Source organism: Eptesicus fuscus, chromosome 16, assembly GCF_027574615.1.
Source record: "Eptesicus fuscus isolate TK198812 chromosome 16, DD_ASM_mEF_20220401, whole genome shotgun sequence".
Classification (NCBI taxonomy): domain Eukaryota; kingdom Metazoa; phylum Chordata; class Mammalia; order Chiroptera; family Vespertilionidae; genus Eptesicus; species Eptesicus fuscus.
In genome coordinates this window covers 55,164,614-55,187,487 of record NC_072488.1, presented here as the reverse complement: position 1 = coordinate 55,187,487, position 22,874 = coordinate 55,164,614, and the positions used below count along the sequence as shown (strand labels likewise).

General features: G+C 39.8%; 1 protein-coding gene across 3 annotated transcripts in view; it reads right to left on the bottom strand.

Moving 5' to 3' along the window:
- Nucleotides 1-1,788: 1,788 nt before the first annotated feature.
- Nucleotides 1,789-22,874, bottom strand: part of RMND5A (required for meiotic nuclear division 5 homolog A) — a 61,360-nt gene continuing 40,274 nt past the window's right edge. For 2 of the 3 annotated variants that reach the window (XM_028131806.2, XM_054728586.1), the window contains exons 5-10: nucleotides 13,578-13,744; nucleotides 12,383-12,548; nucleotides 9,832-9,934; nucleotides 7,291-7,445; nucleotides 6,039-6,126; nucleotides 1,789-5,537 (exon numbers count right to left, since the gene is read on the bottom strand). In XM_028131806.2, coding sequence (XP_027987607.1) covers nucleotides 6,063-6,126; nucleotides 7,291-7,445; nucleotides 9,832-9,934; nucleotides 12,383-12,548; nucleotides 13,578-13,744 — 655 coding nt within the window. In that variant the 3' untranslated portion in view covers nucleotides 1,789-5,537; nucleotides 6,039-6,062. The remainder of the gene's footprint in view (nucleotides 5,538-6,038; nucleotides 6,127-7,290; nucleotides 7,446-9,831; nucleotides 9,935-12,382; nucleotides 12,549-13,577; nucleotides 13,745-22,874) is intronic. The other variant, XM_028131807.2, reaches the window with a different exon arrangement.

Sequence of the window (22,874 nt, the reverse complement as noted above, 5' to 3'; positions counted from 1 at the left end):
GGGCGAGTCTATTTTGAAGAAGTGGCATTAGAAGTTTAAAAAATTTGGCTCTCAAAAGAAATTTCAATCGTTGTACTGTTGATATTTGGCTCTGTTGACTAAGGAGTTTGCCGAGCACTGGCCCTAAACCAATATTTAGCATGAAGCACTTCACACTTTTCTAAGCTAGGAGGAAGCATAGCTAAGAAAGCTCAAGAATTCTTGACATACAGGAGCTCTTGCATAGACAATACTTCCGATGTTTCAATATATTATATTTACTAGCATAGTAAAGACTCACAGGAGCCTAAGAAAAAAATACTTTCACACATATGTTGACAGAGATTCAAAGCAGCTTTGTGAATGGATCGTTTCATCATTGTCCCCTAATGCAAGGTTTTTAAAACTGTGGACCTTGACCCATTAGTGAGTCATGAAAATCAATTCAGTCTTGATGAGCATTAAGTAGGAGAGTTGGAAAATAGCAGAGTGCACCACACATTTATCATAGGTGCATTTTCAGTCTTTATTTTGCCATTACAAAATTCTATTACTTTACACCTCTGGTGCTCATCCTTCCCCATTTTAGAGGTGGGGGGGGGGGGAGTGGAAAATACATTTTGTCATACTGCAAATATAACACGTCAATTACCTAGATGCTCAAAGAAATACACTGATTTTAAAAATAACTGTGCACTGAAAGTTTTCTCAAAGTACACTAACTTTTCTTGATGACGCAGGACTTGGTCATCAAGAAAAGGGAAAACATGTACTCCTCATGGGCAGGACATGTGATCCTTACTTCCACATTTAAGAGGGAGGATACTTCATACAACAGGGAGCACCAGGAGGCTCCTTGAGGGCAAGCCAGTTTGCTCACAAACATGCGGAGTCTGATTCAGCATCTGCATCTGCAAATGGGCTGAGCGCCCAGGTGATGGCAGTGCTGCGAAGGAGCACGCCTTGAGTCCCAGGGAGCCCACATGCTGCAGGGGCAGGTAGTGGGATCTTTGGCCTGTCCTGCCAGGCCTTGTCTAGACTACTTGGGCCACTACCTCCAAATGTGACTGGGTGGGACCCACAGGGGTTCCCATAGGTAGGAAACCTAAAATCTCAGGTAAGAATGTACCTTTCCTTTTTTAAAAAATATGTACCAAAGCACCACAAGTATTCTGTTTCTTACCCTTAGCTTGTCACTGAGTAGGAGGGACAACTCAGCCTCTGTCCCTCCCTGGCAACGCCGAGGGTTAGCCCCGCTCCTCCACAGCCTGGACAGAGCAGTTCGGGCCTTACCACTCTGGTCAGAGGGCGGGGCAGGGCCCTGGCCCTCCACAGCACGCGCATTTGTGGAAACACTAAGATAACCACCTACTTAGAAACCGGGGACTGTGTCCAGCAACACCCTCTCCTCACACTGCCAGTGGGACAGAAACAGGATGAGATGGTGACAAAAGACATTTTAAATTATTTATATGCAGCCCCCTAGCAAAGGCATTCAGCAATGCTCTCTTCTCACCATGGCATCTGTACACTCCCTCCCTCATACCTCTGTCATATTTATACAAACTGGTTCCGTAAGACTTTTTAAATGTCTATTTCTTTAATTTTTAAAAATACACACAGGAGAAGTCATGTGTTTGATATAAAAATACACACATTAACAACGTATTTCTTATAGTTCCCAAAACTCTTGTTTGAAATTTATAAATTAAATATATTAGAACTTTTTAAGTTAAAATGAAATCCCTGCAACTACTGGATATGGGAATGCTTGACTTTTTCCAAAATCAAATGAACCGAGAATATGAATATGGTTTGTGTTAAATAAGGTTTATTATTAGCTTTATTGCCTATTGTCTATAATATGCAACTTTATTGTGCCTTTGCAAACAGGATACATTGCTTAAAAAACTGATCAAAATTTTCCATACATATAGCTCTATATAATAGATTACAGTGCAACACTATTCTTGTTACATAATTATAGAAATACTATAGAACCCAAGAGCACAGGGTAAGCAAAAGAAATACAATCCTGAGCCATCTGAACAAGATGATTTGATGAGTCCTTTAGTGTAAGTTAGAGAACACAGAGGGGGAACATGCACACTGCAGTCGTGAGCAAAATACATTAAACACCTGTTCCTTGCTAGACACAGGTGGGGGTCATGGTGAATTTCAGAGACATGCACACTCACTCACACTCCCGTTTTTTTCTCCTGCTTCCCTCCCATCCCCAATACATTCACTCCCACCCCTCCCCAAAAGAAAAGATCAGGCACTAAATCCTAGTGAACCCCACATCTGCCTCGTTGGAGAATGTTACGTGACTGCTAAAAGAGAGTAGGTCCTCACCCATAACAGGAAACAAAGCATGTGCTATTACGTCGATTCCAGCTGCGTTTGCCTCTTTGGAAGTAAATGAAGCATATGCTCACTACGGTTGAAACTGTAGAGGGAAATGTCCTGAAAACAAAACTTTGTTTTCTCTCCCTGTGTGTAGAAGTAAAATCCACAGTGGAAAACTCGCCCTACAACTAGTTGCCTCATCTGCTATTAAAATACATTTGTCATTCTATTTTTGGTATCTACTCAATTATAGTTCAATACACAGTCCATGAAGTTTGTACCTGCTTATGGCAAACACTATTGTACCACATAAAACCCCCCACAGCTGGCCAGGCTTATGAAGTACCGAGGTGAGTATCCTTGCTAACACTCCCTCACGGCCGTAGCATTCTAGTGTTACCGAAGAATGTAGTTAAGTAGTGAAAGATATTTGGTTTGTGTCTTTACCTTACACATCCTAGTGATGAATTTAACCAAATCATGCCTCCACGTCTTCCCTGAAAATAACCTGAGTCTTCTGACTAAGAACACTGACCAGCTTGGCTGGCAGTCCACTCAGTCGGAGGTTGAGTTGGAAAGCCAGAGGGCTAATGCCTACCAGCAGCTTGCCTTGTACAGGTAACCAAGAGTTCTTGGTTTCCGTCGTCTCTACCATCCCCAAGCTGCAGTCACTGAGGTGGAAATAACTCACAGCATAAAGAACACTGAACGTCAACGGCATAACCTGTGGGACTCCCTGGAGACAAAAAAGGATCCTCGTTTCCCACAAACCTGGTGTGGGTCCTAGTGTCTCTGTATACACAGCTGCTTCAGAAAAATCAAAACAAAAGATTGACTTCATAATTTTCTTATTTTCAATTAAATGCTCATACACTCATAAAATACTCACACATCCTATGAATGTGAGGTGGCTCTTTTCTTCAAAATTTTAAAATCAAGAGGCACCAATACCCGTTCATTTATGTATTAGAAGTCTCACATTATCACCATTAAAACAACAGAAATGGCATCTGTGATGATCACACCACCGAGAAAGGAGATTGAAAGACAACTTCAGCCACTGCGCTTCAGACTTACTGGGAAGCACAGATGCTCTGGCTAAAGCAGACTCTAAGGACCTAGTAAGGTTTTATTGGTTAAGCATAGTCCATGACTGATGAATGGAAATGGCTCCTACAGGAATTTAAACCACCACTCTGAAATGGTTTGCCATGTACATTATTTTAAAGAGTCTGTCTGTAAGAAACCTTGGTTCTATCGTGACCTTTTGCAAGTGGAAGGCAGAGCGTGGCGAAGGGCGTCCTCCAGCACCGCTGGCCTCCGCAGCCCCGGTGACATGGAGCTGCCAGCTCTGGTGAAGGTGTTACTGGCATAGGAAGGACAGCATACTGTATTTCAGTATCTTTGGTTAAGATCTGGCCTCTTCAAGGCCACCTCTCCTTCACATTTAGTCACCAGTAAATTTTAAGTCCATGCATTTAGTTAAGGATCACAACACATAATTTTCATGTTAAATAATCAGATCAAGAGTTTCACATTTTTGGCCCTAACCCTTACAAGGACCTTGCACGGAAACTGTCAACAAGATTCCCAACACTGGGAGAGGGACAAAGCAGAGCTCTGGCTTTTGTCCCTGAAAGTGGCCTGAGACAACTGAGTCTCTGGCTGCCAAAAATGTCTACCACCAGCCTCTAGAGCAATGTGTCTGTGCTGTTCAAACCGTGTGTGAAGCCTAAATGCCGCAGAGGTGTCTGAGATGGTAGGTGAGAATAAAGCTAAGTCTGGCCTAGAAAAGCTAAACAAACAAACAAAAAAAGACACTCTGGGTTTTAAGTCAAAAGGAAAGATAAACCAGTTTTACATCCTCAACCAGAGTACTGCCTTGAATTTTCTACCTTCTTCTGGAGTCCTAGGAGCTTCTCCCGCTCTCCTCCTTCACTGCATTAGTGGAGAGAAGGGAACGTTAGAGAGGGCTGTAACAGGAAAGCAGAAACACGGCGCAAAAGAGTTGCTGTGGGGCTAAGATTCGGGTTGAACAAAGCAAGAACTCTGAGCAGGCTAAGCACGATTCCTGGCTCACCTGCACAGCACACAGTAGCCCTCCGCCTGCCTGGCCACATGGCAGTCAGGCAAGGGCTCTCTGTAGTACGCCGACTTTATAAACAAACCCAACTCTCCAAGGTACGCACTTCAGGACAATCCAGCCAGGCTGGTGTATTACTGCAAGTGCTGCCACCTTCCAATTAGCGTAGAACCAAATCCGTCCCTCCTTCCCCCCGAGCTAAGTCAATCTGTAGTTTAAAAAGTGAAGTGTCATGGTTCTCTTTGCTTGTTTTCTTCTTTTTTCGTTTTCTCATGAAAGTTTTCCTATACTGATGTTCAGTTCCATGTCAGATGAAATAAAGTTGCAAAATATTTGGTGATATCCATATAACATTCTTCTTATAATGAAGTAACATAACAGGTTTGTCAGAATTATGTCCTCAGAAGTCTTTTCCATGTAGTTCACCATACAGAGAAAGACTCTTACACATGGCTATTTCTGGGTAGTGCATTAAATGAAGATACCTCACAAGAGAAAAGGTCATTGTGTATCCATTAGAATAATATACAGGTTCACAGTCAATGAGATGATACACACTGCAGGAGAGGCCTTGAACAGTATACTATTCAAATACAAAAACAGCAACAAACATATTCTGCACTACAGAAAATTCGCTAGATTCTAACTTTAAGGATTTAAAGTAATGACTCTGGTGGCTGCATTTGAGGACTGGAACATGCTTCTCCCCTTCCAGATGCACAATGTTTGATGCTGGTGCACATCTACACACACACAATACTGTGTCTGCATGGTACACAAATGCAATGGACGGCCAAGTCCTGAAGGCAAATTTCAGAGCACAGGGCTACTAAGACCAAGAGAGCAAATACCAACTTAACACTTCTAACTTCAGAATTTCATTTTATTGAACACACTTTTAAAACAAGCACCTCTTGGCAATAAAAGCATAGAAACAATAGTGCTCCTTCCACTTCATTCTAGCGGAAGACTTCTCACACCAACCTGTTAAATTCATGTTGGGATTTTAAAAACAGGCAGCCAGGCTACCAGCAGAACTCAAATGCAGGTCTGCTGACTTTTCAGTGAGAACAGGAGCAGAGAAAAAGATCAAAAAGCAAACTTGAAATCTATCACAGCTTTCTTCCTTAAGCAAAAAAAAAAAAAAAAAAAAAAAAAAAAGCACGAATTAGTTTTATAGTCACAATTCAGTTTTTCAAACTTTTTCTGAAGCATTTCCATTTAATTATGTACACATAACAGGAAATAAAACTTCTTCACAAACATTCCCAAAGCTTACAATTATCAAGAAAATGACAAAAGTAAAAGCAGGAAAAATACTAATCACATGGCAGGGAGGTCAATTTCTGGTTCTGCTCTTAAAAAGTAAAAAAATCACCATATAATTAAGTACAAAAACCTGCATTGAATGACAACTGCTGGTGTATTTACTTGATCAGAAATAAAGACCAAGAATATAATAAAGCCCTATGATAATATTCGTCTGGAACACTCCCTCAGTGTGTGTGCACTAAAATGTTGGCAAAGTTTTTGGAGCAGTAGCTTATATAAACACGGGAGTCCTTGGTTAGCTGCATTAAATGGAACATTCTCTTCTGAAATGCACCCACAATTCAGTTTCACTTACAAACTGCAAATTAAAATTATTTCTTCAGAAAAATATCTGTTTGGCATCTCCTGGACTTTGTTCCATCGGACAATATGGACACTTTAACCTAAAGAGAAGAGGGGGAAAAAACACTGAATGAGGGAACAGGATCAGTACTGAGCATTCAATTAGTTATAAAGTCTTTCTAACAATTACATACACCCAGACTGACACACAAACACACAAACGTGTCTGTATTTTGAGGGTGAGCTGTGCTTTCCCTTAATATAACAGCCAAGCTCTGGAGGGTCACAAATAAATTCCACCTAAGCCAGACCCTAAACTGAAAGGCTCTTCTTAAGTGGAAATCAGTAAAAACTGTTTTGTAAACAAAGAAAAGACAACTGTTCTGAAAATTGTTCTGGGAATTTTCAGAAGTAAATCCATTTTTTCTTCTCCAAGATTTAGGCTGCACCTGTCTCCAAATGAGTTTCAAATCTATTGGCCACACAACCCACTCAAGAGCAGCAATTCTAATGCCAGCTGCTGAGCCTACAAAGTATGTAGCTACCAAGAGCAGCTGACATGCCCTGCAGTGGGCACACAGCCAGCATGGCTGCATGGTCTGGGAAGGGCACAAGTGCTTGTGTTGCATGCCAGGGCCTCCTCTTAAAGAAAGACTTAACTACAATGGGTCTGAAATAAACTCCAGTGAGCAATTTTCCAGCTGCCTACGCTAGAAATAAGCTTTTGAAATGTTAATGTATACAAAGTATAATCATATATACCCTTTGAATCAGCAATTTCAATTCTATGACTTTATATACAGCATATAGAGAAGGTAATTCACTTTATTGTAACAAAAGTTAAAGCTCATCAATAAGGAATTGGTTTCATGATCATTATTTCCACATGGTAGATTAATCTGCAATTTAAAAGAGAGAATGAGGACTCTTTCTGTAGCATATATAAGATCTCCAGGACACAGCACTGACAGAACAGTACAAACTATGCTACATGTTGCCATTTGTGTAAAAGGGGGAAGAGGAGTTGTATCTCCTACCCAAAAGGCGTTCAAGACCACGCTTATAAATCTGGTCACCAAATTCATCAACAAATTAAAAAGACTGACAAAAAAAAAATCAGATGCCACCCACTATGCCAAATGAGTACTTACAAAATTTATTTACTTTTAAATTCTAGCAACATTTATTTATCCTCATTACTTCACTTCCCACTAAGTTAATAAAGAGAAAAATTTTCACTAACGTTTAAAAAGTCAGACACTTACTTGCTACCATTAAACATTTTATTCAGGGCATCTCTTGATATGATATGACCACAGACCAATTTCATGGGTGGGTTGCTATCTGTTGTTTGCTGACGAAGAATGGGACAGGCGAATATGGAGTGATACCAGCACTTCTTACCGAGGTCCACTTCAATCTGTTCAAGGAAAGTGAAAGGCTCGTCACCGCTCAGAACATCTTCACGTGAGTATGCACTGTGCAGCCAGGAGCTCCGAGAACACCTACTCCTCGGATCCTACCTTTCACAACACTCCTCTAACTCGAGAGGGACAGTCTGAGGGGTTCTAGCAGTTTTCACGATTCTATATTAACCTTCAAAATTACCTTTTTTTCATAGAATTTTTATGAGTTTATTTGAGCCAAACTGATGACAACGGTAGGGAAGCAAAATCTCAATGGACTGAGAAAATGCTTCCCTTTTACTAGTAAATTATATACAACACTACTTTTTTAAAAATATATTTTAGTGATTTTTTTACACAGAGGAAGAGAGAGGGATAGAGAGTTAGAAACATCGATGAGAGAGAAACATCAGCTGCCTCCTGCACACCTTCTACTGGGACCAAGGTACATGCCCTTGACTGGAATCGAATCTGGGACCTTTCAGTCCGCAGGCCGATGCTCCATCCACTGAGCCAAACCGGTTAGGGCTAACACTACTTTTAAACTAATCTCTGATGTCTGAGAGTTAAGAGTTAAAGGCAAATCAATGTTCTATAAATTAAACACTCTTGAAAATTCATTAGGTACACCTAACAGTAAAACCCATCAGAAAGCCTGACTGTTTTGCAGCACATTTAGCTAGATGATAAAATTCAGTGTATTCGTTTCTTTAAAAGCAAACTAAACATGGTTTGCTTCTGTGTGAGCTTCAGATCGAAGTTTCCCGTTTTGTGTAGAATGGCCCAGAGAAACCACCTGCAACAAGGGCTTGAAGCTAAAGTTCAGCAGGACTTTTCACAATCACAGCCCAATTATTGCTCTTTGCAGTGAACAAAACAAACAAAAGCTATGAAATTACCTAATAGTGGTTGGTATATGGCAGGGGCTCTACAAATGGTAATCCTGTTTTCTTTCCTTCTAAATTGACAATGGCTATCAATATAGAAGTCTATTACCCACTCTTTCAAGAAAGTTGACAAGTGTAGCAAAAGAATCTGGAGAAAAAATGGCCAGATCATCACTTCCAAGTGCTATACTACCCTGATGTCCAGGTGTTAGGTGAACTCAGACCTCGACAGGCTCTTTCCTAGTGCACAAGCATCAGAGGTGCTTACAGGTAACTGGGAAACTGCCAGAGTCCTGCAGCACTTGCCTCAGCAAAACAAGCGAAAGCTCAGTTCTCTTCACTTGCTCAAACATGCAGCAGTCAAACAGGGGTGCTGCTGGTCCTGACCACATGCAGGGCTGGGGATGCACCTGTGCTTCAAGTCAAACCAGATCTCCGAAGAGAAGCTGGGCAACCAACCAACAGTTACCAGCTGGAAGAACAGGGTAACTGCAGATAAACCTGCGCACAGGTGCGGCAGAAAACAGACAAAAGCCAAAGCACGTTTTTGCCCTTCAGGGTCTGTGACAGAACCATGCAGGGATAATCCCAGAGTTGTAGTATCTGTCAGAGGCCTGGTGGAAATACCACTACTGTGACCTTTGTCACTCCCTGTAGGCAAAACTTGAGTACCTACTATGTGTACCATGTTATTCTAAGTATATCTAGCCTTTAATAGTCCCAAGAGAGAAGGACAGTCCCCATTTTAGAGATGGAGAAACTACTTGGGGAAGGTGGAAAGCTGGCAAGGGACTAAAACTGAGGCTTAAAACCACGGCCTGCTCCAGACAGCAGAGGACACATGGCACTGGAGGGCCACTGAGGACTGCAGCTGTCACAAGGCCGACCTTTAATTTAATAGCTATGTATTTATTTAAATGGTAGTAGAAAAATATAACCACTAAACCCAATCAAAAGAACTCACTGCTTTTATATTTTAAAAAACTGTAGCACCAGTGGTTTGCCCTGTGCAGAGCACACTGCATGCTACAGTATATCCCACCCTCCTGACTTCTGAAGTCTCCTTCATTAGCTTTCTTTTTTAAAGAATCACTTATTGATTTTTAGAGAGGGGAAGGGAGAAGAAAGAAAACATTGATATGAGAGCATAACATCAATCCACTGCCTCCTGCACGACCCCCCACCAGGGATCGAGCTCGAAACCCGGGTATGTGCCCTGACCGGGAACTGAAGTAGCGACCTTTAGGTGCATGGGACAACGCCCAACCAACCGAGCCACGCCGGCCAGGGCCTTCATCAGCTTTCACTGCCAAAGGAACATTTTAAGAAAACTCCTCCAGTGCCTCCAAAACGTACGTGCTCCCATTTCTATTGTTTAATCATGTCACCATATGCATAAAATCGCTACAATAATGTTCCCCAGTTAAAAGGCAAGACTGGCATTCTAAACCCTTAACATTCACATTCTTCTAGTGGCAGGAAAGGTTAATAATCAAGAGAAAATGGAACTCACGGGCAATTCATCTTTCTGGTTCCAAACTCCAGTGCACTGCCTCTGCTCAATCACAGCTTTGATGTTAATTAAAGCTGGCAGCGCCACACAACCTGCTGAGAAACTGGGAGACAGAAGAGGAAATGTCAATGCCAGGCCAGTGCCAGACAGCTTGGTCCCAGAAACGTCAATTCCTCCAGACTCTGTGTGCAGAGGGCCTGGCGTTGGGCAGGGCGCAGAGCCCTCTGCTCTGCTAAATTGGTGTGTGTGTGCACATACACACATAAATAGGTTTTAAATTTTACAGAACCACCCGATATAATGGGCCCTACCTATTAGTCATTAATGACACTCCTAACATTAATGACATTTTAGGACATTTTCTTACATTGTTCCTTCTAGACCCAGATCACCCCTGTTTAGGGCACAAGTGTTGGCAGTCAGTTCTCATCTGTCCTTCTTCAGGACTGCCCTAAGCTGAAGAAAGCCACCTGATGAGGGTCATATCTGATGAATGCTCTGCATGGATACAAATGCCCAGCCCTGCTGTCCCAATTTGGGCCAACTCCACAGGCCCACCAGAGCTCCAGAGCTTCTCAAGGATGGGCTGAGGCCATTGGTTAGCCTGCATTACATACATCCCAACTTTTCTTCTTCCTAATCTTTCCTAATCCTGTGCTGCTTTCATCCCCCTACAGGGCTGGTCCCAATAAACTTCTTCATGTCAATCTCCACCCATTGCAGAGTCTATTCCCCAGACAACCTGACCTGTAGCACAGCCATGCATTAGAGTTAATTGCATGAGTGTCTCCTACACTCCGATGGTACACCCTATGGAGTGCAGATTGTACCTTTTTTATTTATATTTGTGTCCCACACATTGCCTGCCACATAACAGGATTAAAAACACTTGAGGAGCCTGGCCGGTGTGGCTCATTGGTTGAGCGCCAACCTATGAACCAGGAGGTCATGGTTCAATTCCCAGTCAGGGCACATGCCCAAGTTTCGGGCTCAATCCCCAGTATGGGTCATGTAGGAGACAGCTGATCAATGATTCTCTCTCATCACTGATGTTCCTATCTCTCTCTCCCTCTCCCTTCCTCTCTGAAATCAATAAAAACATACATACATATATATATATACACATATATATATTAATCACTTGAGGAATTAAATGAAAAGAAGAACTAAAAAAGTTATTTTTTTAAAACAGGCTCTTAAACTTTTTGGTTTCAGGTCCCCTACATGCTTAAATATAAAGGATATGAAAGAACATTTGTTTTTGTGGATTGTATCTATCATCACTTAGAATATCAGAAATTAAAATAAAGAAAAATTTAAAATATTAATTCATTTAAAAATAATAAACTTATTCTGCTATAAATAACATCCTTACCCCAAACGCGTATTTCCAAGCTAAAAGTCAATCTGTGAGAAGAGTGGCATTGCTTTACACTTTTATAAATCTCTTTATTGACTGGTTTAATAGAAAGCAACTGAATTCTTAAATCTTCCTCTGCACTCAATCTGTGGCAAAGGGTTCTTCTGGTTGAAGTAAATAATCCAGCCTCAACAGACATGTAGTGATTTAATTGGCTTTTCAGATAATTGTGGATATTCTTCTTTAATGCCACACCAAAACTCAACAAGCAGTAGTTTCTTAAAGGTCAACTGTACTGTGGAATCTGAATCCTTATCATTGAATTTTTTATAATGAGCTACATTCAAATCCAATGGTATGTCTGGTACTTAGAATGAATCTTTTATTCAATGTATGACTTTGTAAGATCATACTGAATTAAGATCTTCAAAGTATTAACTCATCTAATTATATAATATAAAAAAAAATCAAAATCACTAATATCACCACCAATCTCATCAAAAAAACCTTAAGTACCAGAAAGCTGTCATGCTCAGTATAATAAAAATTTTTAAAAATAGGTATTTTAGCTCAAAATCTTGAATTTTATCATTATGGCAAAAGATACTGTCAGTTGCTCTCCTTGATGTTTCAGGCTCCCTCTGTTCATCCTGTAGTTTGTCTTTCAAGTAAAAACTGTGTTCCATGAAAAACTCAAACCACATACAGGTGCTTTTTCTGGGGACAGTCATCACATTTGGCATGAAGCTGAAGTGTTTTATGTGAACTTCTTATTCTGTCACCCAGAACATTAAAAAGATGTGTCCTCAAAGGTCAAGATTTAATTAAACTAATCATTTTTAATGTTTTATCGAGAACATTCTTAAGTAAAACTAGCATGTCTCAACTGCAAGTGTGTGGAGTGAGGAATACAGTGGGTTTTGAGGCCACTGCTCTGACCTGTGCTAAGGCTCCAGCAGTTTAACTCACCATGTTCCTGCACCATCAGCGAAAATGTCAACCCAGTGCAAACGGCTCTCAGAGACCATTGCTGCCCTAAAACTATCACTGTCAATTGTGACAATCTCTTGAAATACCAACTGCACTCTTTTTCAGGAAGACAGACAATCTCTAGGCTTTAAACATCAAGAACTAGGCAACTAAGAACTAACCAATGTGATGCACATTTTAGTAACAGGACCAATTCCCTACCTGACACTGAGAGGGGACTCCACGGAGAGCCCCAGGAGGGCACAGGCATCCCGAGTAAAGATGTCACAGATGTCAGCCCACTGATTCGCATCAAGCAGGTGAACATAAGGTGAGTTCTCAATCCCTTGTCTCAGGTACACGAGGCTTCCCATCAAAACCTGAATGTCTAAACAAAAGCAGCAGCTATTTAGAGGTGAATGATTACATCCGAAATAGAGCTGGCATGCAGGTGATAGGCTGAGAAAGGCAAGAACCCCACCCCCCAACTGACACAGCCTAAAATACTTCATTCACAATGTCTTTTAAAATTCTTGTCTTTAAGCTGGGTTTCTCCCTTCACCTTAAAGAAATAGCATAGAGAAGAGGGAGAAAAAAAAGAAAGCACTAAATGTTGAACTTGCAGTTATTTTACTATTATAATTAGCACAGTATAATTACCATTATCTTGAGGAGTGATAATCTATACTAATGAAAGCCCATGTGGTCGTCATGCCCTCACGCTGTAGCAATCCATCACCAGGAGGCTGCCTGCGCAGCGGGCGCGTGCGGGTGGGCAGGGACTTGACGCTGCGTGCACGGCGCAGAGGCGGGACCCACGGCTCTGACCTACCTCTTTGGGATAATCCATCGAGGAGCCCTGGATGGGTAGGCGGGGCCTACCTCTTTGGGGAGATCTATTGCAGGGCTTCCGCACTGCAAGAGGGCACAGGCCAGGCTGGGGTACCACCCCCCCCCCGGGAACCCTCCCCCTCCCCGCTCAATGCATGACTTTTGTGCACCGGGCCTCTACTTGTGCTATAAAAGGAGCCATCACGTATATTTGACTACCCAGAACTACCCAGTTCTCCAACACTGACACTTGGGGTTAACTGCTGCCACCTGGTGCACCCTGAAACACTTTGTTGTGGCACTAACAGTAGCATGGGGGCCGGGGAAGGGGGGAGCAAGTGCTTTCTCATGTCTCCTTTTAGTTTAATATGAAATCACCAAAAATGCAAGGTCTCTGACTTTTCATTTATGAGTATTCAATATTTTACTTTTGTTCTAGATCCCGTCACAGCTTTTTCTGTGATTATCACCTATAATTGTTTTCATTTATTACCAAGTATGTATTGATCTAGTTAAGATAAGCTTCAATTCCAGTGGTGACTTTAGGCCTGTTGCAAACATTGGTAACACGTGACTCCAGACTCACCTTTTTGATGATTTAGGGCAAATGGCTGAAAATTTTTAGCATATTGCAATGCCTCTCGCTGATTTGTAGTTCCACCCATTAACAAGCTAATAAAATACAGTCTATGTAGCTTAAATTCCAAGGAGCTGTTTTGGGCTATAAGCATTTCTCGATTTGATACCGCCCACCTAAAGAAAAAGCAAAAAAGATTTTAACAATAATTAAGAGCCTAGGAAAAGTGTGTTTAAAATTGTTTGAAACCTAATAACATGGGGGGAAAAAGTGTTTGGTCTGCCATCTTGTGGAAGTTGCTGGTAACATCAATCCCTAGGCCCAGAGACTTATAAAAAAAAAAAAGTAAAATATAACAATGACAACAAAGAGGCTTTTCAACCACTGAAAAAAAGAAAAAATGTTAGGTAACAATTACATACTTAGTATAGTTTTACACTAAGGCAATATCAACTCTGATAAGTGACATAACAGATTTGTAATCGTGCAAGGTCATACTTTGAAGCAGGTGTCAGCCATGAGACTCACTATCCCATTGCCTAGATCCACTACTCTTTTCCTGTTAAACTGACATGTTTATAAACGAATCACAAGATTCAGAAAGAGAACCATCTATCTTTAAACTTTTGTTAGGAGCAAGATTTTGTGCTACTCACTTTGGAATTAAAAAGAAACATCAGTATACTCTCAAGAACCAAACCTGGGTCCCTTCAGTCCATAGGCCGACATTCTATCCACTGAGCCAAACCAGCTAGGGCTCTCAGTGCAATTTAAGTTACAAGATGTTGTAGCAACTTTACCTTGATTCTTATGTTCATGGAATTTTTTCATGTACTTTGTACCATAATTTTATGTAAGGCCTAGTAGGTCTTGGCATAGCTGTTGTCATTTTCAAATCTTTCTAATCACATTCAATTTCACTTCTAGCAATTCCCAGTCAGGGTATATGCCTGGGTTTTGGGCTCAATCCCCAGTGGGGGCTGTGCAGGAGGTAGCAAATCAATGATTCTGTCTCGTCATTCATGTTTCTATCTCTCTCTCACTCTCCCTTCCTCTCTGAAAAAAAAAGAAAGAAGGAAAATAGGCCTATGAGAATAGAATTAAGATAGAGAGGTGCAGGCCAAGAAAAACATGCAAACATATTCAGATAATCTGATTTAGCAATTCACATTACCATCAATAGTGATGTGTCCAGGTGAATTAAAGCTAGTCCAGATAGAAGACTTGTTTCCTCTAACTGGAAGCCTTTCTCCCAACATAAGTGCTAGTTAATTTTTTGCAAAAATACAAACACAAATTGAAGAGTTGAGAATAGAGATGAAAAATTCAAGGCCCAGGCTCAATTACCATATTGTCTACAATTTTCCTAATACAGTAAAACCCCGATACAATAGACTAATTTGGGCGAGGGGGGTGTCTGTCAAAGCTCAAAGTCTGTTATACAATAAAGTAGGTTTTCTGAATGCATATGTTAAAAAATTGACAAATTAGTGAGGTTGCCTGTTTTTACTTACATAGACTTATTTCAGTAATTAAAATTAAGTATGTATGAAATGTTTAATTTCACAGAAAAGTTTTCTATATGTATTACTGTAATTTTAAACTTATACTGAATAGGTCTAGTAAATGTGTGCATTCACCGTCACCTTGAGGAAACAAACGGGTGTGGCTTAGTGCACGTGGAAACACTGGCTAGCCATTCAAACTGCTGCAGTCACACCAGAATTCAACAGAACCAATTAGCAAGCGAGATGCGTGTGATCAAGTGCTAATCATCCGCCAAACATTGTTTACAAGTGGTGACTCTTGGATTTAAATATGTAGACTATAATTATAGATATGCAATATTTATTTAGGTCAGTAAAACTACTACAATGTTTTTTCCAACATATGGCCTATTCGCTAAAATTTCTTAAAAACAGTGGACTAATAACAACAAAAACCTGTTAATTTAATTATAAGCAAATCTTAGTTAAAAGCATTTTAGAATTAACAGTGTGTTAATTTTCACATATGACATAATTTTGTCCATTAAATCTGAAGTCTGTTAAATCAAGGTCCGCAAAATTGAGGATTTACTGTAATTTCTCCACTCGCTGACTTAGATGTTCTTTATCTGAACCTCTCACATGGCTCATTCCACAATCTATTTGGTAGAATAGTTTCTGGTCTCTAAGCTGGGGCTGTGTCTTGCTCATTTTGGCGCACACACACACACACACACACACACACACACACACACCCCTACTTTGAATGAGCACAGGTTGGTAGAGTCAACTATGTGTGGACTTAAATCTGGTTCTGCTGTGTGAATTTATGCAATCTGTTACTTAATTCTCTAAAAACCTGTTTCCTTATTATAAAATGGGGCATTTCAAAGGGCTGTGGGCATTAAGGAGGGGACTAAAGTACTGTGCACAGAGACTGACACAAATAGGCATTCAATAAAAAAGCTACTTCGTATGTGTTTACTGAATGGATGAAACGTTACCATTCTTCAAAGTAAGAAAATTGTATTTAAAATTATATTCAAAAGAGTTACTTGAGCATTGCCATGTAACACCTAGTGCCACTTTGATTTTTATACAAGTAACTGGGTAGAATTTTGTGACAATATCATGTATCCATTAATCTCCTTCAAAAATGTTTTACGTTTTCTTAGCTAGCAATTCACACTGAATACTTAGGCATTTGATTCAAGGAGCAGGAATAGGGGTAGAAGAGAGTCGTGGCCTTAATTAACTTGATAGCAACCAATTCTAAAACCTACAAAGCACATGAAACTACAAAAGCACAAGACTATAATCAGCACTAAAAACTTAGCCCAGTGTCTACAAAGCACTAGAAGACATAAGACCAGAAAGAGAAAGCCTAGTTAGAGGCATTAGAACATGGGGTGCTGTACTTACTCTGGATGTCATTTCTAGCAGAAACTTTTGATTTTTAATTTTTAAAAATCAACCACTACTATACCACAACCAGCAAGCTAATAAACGTTCGGTTAAATGACAACTTTCCTGTGATTTTAAAAAAGACATTCTGCTCTCAAATCTCCAGTGTAGGCGAGGGGAGCACTGTCAGCTTTGGAACCAGATTGTTTCCAGAAATACTGCAGACAAAAGATGACATCTAGTCACATCGCAAGGTCACATCATCTCTGTTCATCGCCCTGCATCCTGCAGACCTTTCAGGCCTCTTCCACAAAAAGACCCCAAAACAGTAACACTTACTTATCAGCCCACATCTACACAATTATCCCACATAAACACTGAGCATTAATTACCCTACTTATCAGGCATCTGAAAAGACTTGGCACATTGTTAGCTCCATTTTTAGAATTTCCATATTATTCCAAAAATAATTAAAACAAGATTCTACCTTCATAGTTAACGTTCTCCCCCAGGAAACTAACCAATAAAATTAGTCTGTTTATCTCACTCCTCTCACAATTTTGCCAATCTGCACTGATGTCTATTTCTGGTAATATTAAAATAAAAATGCCTCTTGCCAATTCCCACAGCACACTCCACTACAACCATCATAGTGTTTTTCAAGGCTTATGAATATCTTCCTTTTCTAGTCTCCTTTAGGGCTATATGTGGGGGTAAAAGCTGAAGTTCAGGGAAGTGGCTGACATTTATTTACTCCGTAGGTGTGGACTTGGCTCCAACATTATTGGTGACTGAATCAAGTGCTTAAAAATTCAGAGTGGCAAAAATGACAAAAATCAAAGTTCAGCCAAAAGTTAAGAACCATATAAACTTTGCAATAGAGACTGAACTGAATAGTTAACATGTTATTTCTGAGACATTTTCAAATGATAATTTCTCAGATATGGGTTGAGTTCATTGTTGGAACTACTACTAACGTTTTACTCGTCTCAGAACTGGTGTGAATCTTTGCCCTTCTTAACATGGTATTTAAGAAACCATACAGCCTATAGAATTACACATTTGAATCAACTTAAAAACACAATACACACACTTCCAACTTTGCATAATTTTCTCAGAAATTTAGTATGTGTGCCCAGTAGTGAAATGTGGCAGGGGCCACCATACTGAACAGCACAGTTCTATACAGACTGGTGGTTTTTAATGAAATACATAATATAACACTGCCTTATTATTGCTAGTTTCCTACCACAAAACCAAGAGATTTTATAAACCTAATAATAGATCTGCATTTTACAAGAACAAACTCCAGAATCTTTCCTCTTAGTTTCCCCCTCCTGGCCTAGTTGAACTCCTTCAAAAAATGTTTTTAGTGATTTGAGGGGGCGGGGGACGGCAGAGGGAGAGAAAGAAACATTGATGAGAGAGAAACATCGATCGGCTGCCTCCTGCGTGCCCCCTACTGGGGATCAAGCCCGCAATCTGGGTATGTGCCCTGACAGGGAATCGAAGAGCAATCTTTCAGTGCACAGCAACCTTCCAGTGCATGGGAGGACGCCCAGCAAACCAAGCCACACTGGCCAGGACTCTCTTTCTTCTTATGAAGACTCTCAATTTCTCTATAGTCATGGCTTGCCCACTCAGTTCCTTGGTGAGAATGTATTCAGATAAGTGATGGCCATGTCTACTCTTCCGCCTGAGGACTACCTACTGTCTTGGGACTTCATGTAAACCTTGCCAGCAACTAACATAAAACAGGCAATAGGAAATGATATTATCATCCCAAATATTTTCCCCTCTTGGCTTTGTATTCCATTGTGTTCTCTTCTGTGTCCTTGCCATTGGGCATCTCTTTCCATTTCAACCAGCTTCTTTTACAGAGCGGCTCTTTCTCCACCAGACTTAGTGTATGGGCACAGTGAGTTAAACATGTATCCCTCTACTCATCTCTTCTGCCTTTTCAGAATTAAGAACCCCAAAAAAACAACAACAAAAACAAAAATTCAAACTCTGGGGGGAAATCCCACTTATTCAAATCTTCATTCCTTTTCTCCAATGGTGTATCTATGCAGAGTCTTCTATGGTTCTTCTGTGTGGCTATTTAAAAAGCCTGAGTCAGCAAGACTGCCCACCTAGGGGAAACAAAACTAAAACAGAAAACAAGACACCAGAAACTGCTTCATCATTGTCACTCTCTTTCCCAAGATAGTCAAGGCTCTATGATCAGGCACTTTGGCTCACTCCTTCGTCTTCATTTTCTAAAACCTTTCTCTGCTTATAAACTATATCTTATTAACAGACAGTACAAGACACTAAAGAGAGCACTTCCTTGTCCTTAGAACTACTGTTCACACACAACACCAAGAAACTACAATGGCAAGCTCACTTCAAATCCCTTTGCATTTTTTATGTCTAGCACCACCTAATCCTTAGGTTTGGAGATGGAGTCATCTCATATTTCAACAGCCTCCCTCATATTGTTCATGGCCTAATATAAAACCTTTCTGTGGTATAACTAATAAAATACCTTTTCTCCCTTCTTCTGTGAAAATCCTGGAACTTCTCACCCTTCCCCCTCCTCTTTCATAACCATTCAGTTATTTTCTGTTCCCTCATGTCATTCTACAGAGGCATTACAAAAAGAACTGCAAATTCTAAAGGGCTAGGAGGCCCCTGGGCATGCTATGGATATTGGGGAAAAAAAAACACAGGTTTCCAAATCTGCAAGGCTGAAAGTCAGATCCTAGACTGTGGCAAGTCCACCTATGTAATATTACTCTGAAACCTTTAGACAGGCAGCCAACTGACTTCCCCTAAAGACAAGCACTTTCTCTCAAAATGCTGACACAGCTACAAGGACAGTTTCTGTTTTTCTGTCATTTCTCCATCTCTTTGTATTAAATTACTGTTATCTTCTTATTGACACCACAGATGGTCTCTGACTTATAATGGACTGACTACTGATTTTCTTTAACTTGACGATGGTATAAAAGCAATATGCATTCAGTAGAAACTGTACTTAGATTTTTGAATTTTGATCTTTTCCAGATTAACGACATGTGATACTCTCTCGTGATGCTGGGCAGTGGCAACAAGATGATTTCACCCAACTATAGGCTAATGTACTATAAGTGTTCTGAGCACATTTAAGGTACGTTAGGCTAAGCTATGATATTTGTTAGATTAGGTGTATTAAATGCATTCTCAACTTACAATCTTTTCAACTTATGATCGGTTTACTGGGACGTAACCCCAGTGAAAGTCGAAGAGCACGTGTAGTTACTTTTGGCTTTGCTTTTCTCTACCATATGAAGGAGGAGGTCCTGTTTGTTCCAAGTTCTCTTTCAAACTATTCCATCACTTATTTGAATGCCTTCTATGAAAATAAGTACTATGCTAGGCGCCAAGAGAACTTTTTAAAAAAGATACAGTAATCTGGATAAAGATAAAAATCTGTACCAACTCAGAAATATAAGGACAAGAACAAAAAGTAGGCAGGGTCCTGAATAGATCTGTAAGTGCAATGCAATAAGCTGTTATGCCACTTCTCTCCCCCATATCATATTCTTTTCTGCCTTTTTTCCATCGTCTCATATTATTTGCAATTACTAGCTAACACTCTCCAGACTTCCTTCTCATCTAGTCCTTCCATGGCCTCTATCCGTATTAAATTTTTCTAGGGGGGGGAGAAGGGATAAGGGGTTTTCCTGTCTCAACTGCCTAGGTTGCCTGGAGGTGAACTGTAGCCTCTCACCTTCCTCTTCCCCCTCATGGGTGGTTCCACATGCTTCCTCCCAGAATGTACAAACAGAAGATGCCACACAACCGAAAGGTATTTTCCCCTTGTATCTGAACCAGAGATCCCCAAACTGATGTCCTACGTTTTTCAACTTTTGCTACAAGCAGAATGAATTTTCTGTACCTTGCCCATAAATGATGCTGATTAGTATCTGCTTACATTCACCAGTAATAGGTGAGACTTGGAGTTTGAGTTGTTGTAATAGATTTCTATTAAACTACCATTTTCCAAACTTATGTTCCATAGAACTCCAATTTTGTGGTGTTATGGATGGGTGTTAGGTGAGCAAGGATTCTTTGGTCAAACATGCATGGGAAACATTGTGTTTTACAAAGTTAAGTGAGTTTCTTTAGGATTGCTGATGGAGCCTCTAATATGCTAAAGTAAATCTCTTACAGGAGAGTATTTAGGAAATATGAAAAGCATTTATTATATAACAACCTTTAACTCCATATCGTTGTTGTTGTTTTTCAGAGTATGTTCCAGGCCTCAATTCCTCCTCTGTAAAATGAATACTTACTTCATAGGATTATTATGAGGATTATAAGTTAATACATGTAAACGGCATGTTAAAATAAGGTATGTTAAAATACATATTGATACATGTAAAATGCTTAGAACAATGCTAGGCACATAATAAGTACTCAATACTATAATTATCACTACATTCCCTTATGCTGATATGTAGCATGGCAACATTCCCAGAAAAGTGAAATGAGAAAACCTTTACTGTGTAGTAATTTCCACTGTTACTACCAATTGGATGGAACACATTGTCCCTTTGCCTGAAAGGCACTGCTTGAGGCTACAAGTAACAGAAAATATTTACAGAAATAATTGATATGTATCACGTAGTTATCAGTAAGAAATTTAAGAGCTCACAGAAAAAGAAGAAAGTCAAAAGGGCCTTAAAAATATTCTTCATTCCAAAAGGAAAAAGCCTTGAGTACTTTGAGTGCTGAGGCAGTCCAAATAATCAGCAGTCTCTGTTACATAGTAAGCATTCAATAAAAGTTTGATGAAAAACCTAAGAAATTAATGGATGAATGAATACTACCCTTGAATAACTCAAATATTATTTCCAAATCACTATAAAACAACTGGGAAATCTATTTTATTTTATTAGGTTCCCTCACTCTCCTTCACAGATGTTTAATCTATATGGAATATGAAAACAGAAGAGTGGTAGCTATACTTTGTTTAAGAGGTATTAGAGGGTCTGGCCAGTGTGGCGCAACGGTTGAGCATCAGCCCAGGAACCAGGAGGTCACTGGTTCGATTCCTGATCAGGGCACATGCCAGCATTTCAGGCTCGATCCCCAGTAGGGACATGCCGGAGGTAGCTGATGAATGCAGTCCTCTCTCATTGATGTTTCTATCTCTCTCCCTTCCCCTCTCTCTAAAAATAAAAAAAGAACATATATTAAAAAAAAAAAGATGTTTTAGAGGTATTTCACTGAATTTAATCTTCCAGGTGTGTCACAATCTAAAATCTGCTTTAAAAAAAAATCAAAAAAATTATAAAGGTACTATAACCATCACACACAATGGTACTGTCTAGGTGATACCTATCTTGTAAAATATAGTGCATACCTACCTCATATTTCTAATTTATAGAGGAATTTAGAATTTATAAATTTACACAGAAACCTATCTATCTCTACCTATCCATCTGGGCTGGTTTTAGAACTCTATAAAAATTTCTGAGAACTGACAAATGATCAGAAACAGGAAATTATGGTATAAGAATTAAGTAGGTCAGTAGAAGGAAAAAAATGTGCATTTTATAAAATCAGTAAGGATCTTCCAATTATTTTTCTGGTAACAGTGATCTCAAATACTGCCAACTTTAAAATACCAGGATCCTACGGCTATGATCTCATAACAATATCACTGTTTCTATCATCCAGACTCTTCTTTTAATGAGTTTTTCTCTCTCTTCCTTCTCTCTCTCCTATCTGCATCTCTTCTTCCTTCCTTCCTTCCTAATAAATAACCCAGTAATCCTCACATTTAAAAAATTCTAGAACACGGGTCCGCAAACTATGGGCAAGGGACAAATATGACTTGCTGCTCGTTTTGTATGGCAAATGACCAAGATGGCTTTTTACATTTTTAAAAGGTTATAAAATAAAACAAAGAAGAATATGTGCGATAGGCCTTATGTGGCTTGCGAAGTCTAAAATATTTACTATCTGGACTTTCACAAAAATATTTGCTGGCTCTGCTCTGGGATGATATTTATCACAGTTTACTCAGTAATTCAGATAATTCACAGCAATGACAAGTGCATAGTAAATAGTTAAATTTTACAGTGGTAATTAGAACTCCATCATACATACCACTTAGTTTCAATTATGTTGTTTTTTAGAATACTAGCACAGAACTCAGCACATTATAGAAGTTCAAATATCAAGCTCTGCCTGCCTGAACAATAGTACTTCAGTTATAAAGCTAGTCTAAAGTGGTGGTATAGCCTGGATACAAGAAACCCTTCTCTCATGGTAGTTCAGATCAACTGATAAGTGAAGTAAGCTCTAACTATTTCTCGTATTACACATTCCCCATATTCACTTAGCTAAAAGAAATAATCCTCCTTGGTTTCTCTGAAGTCTA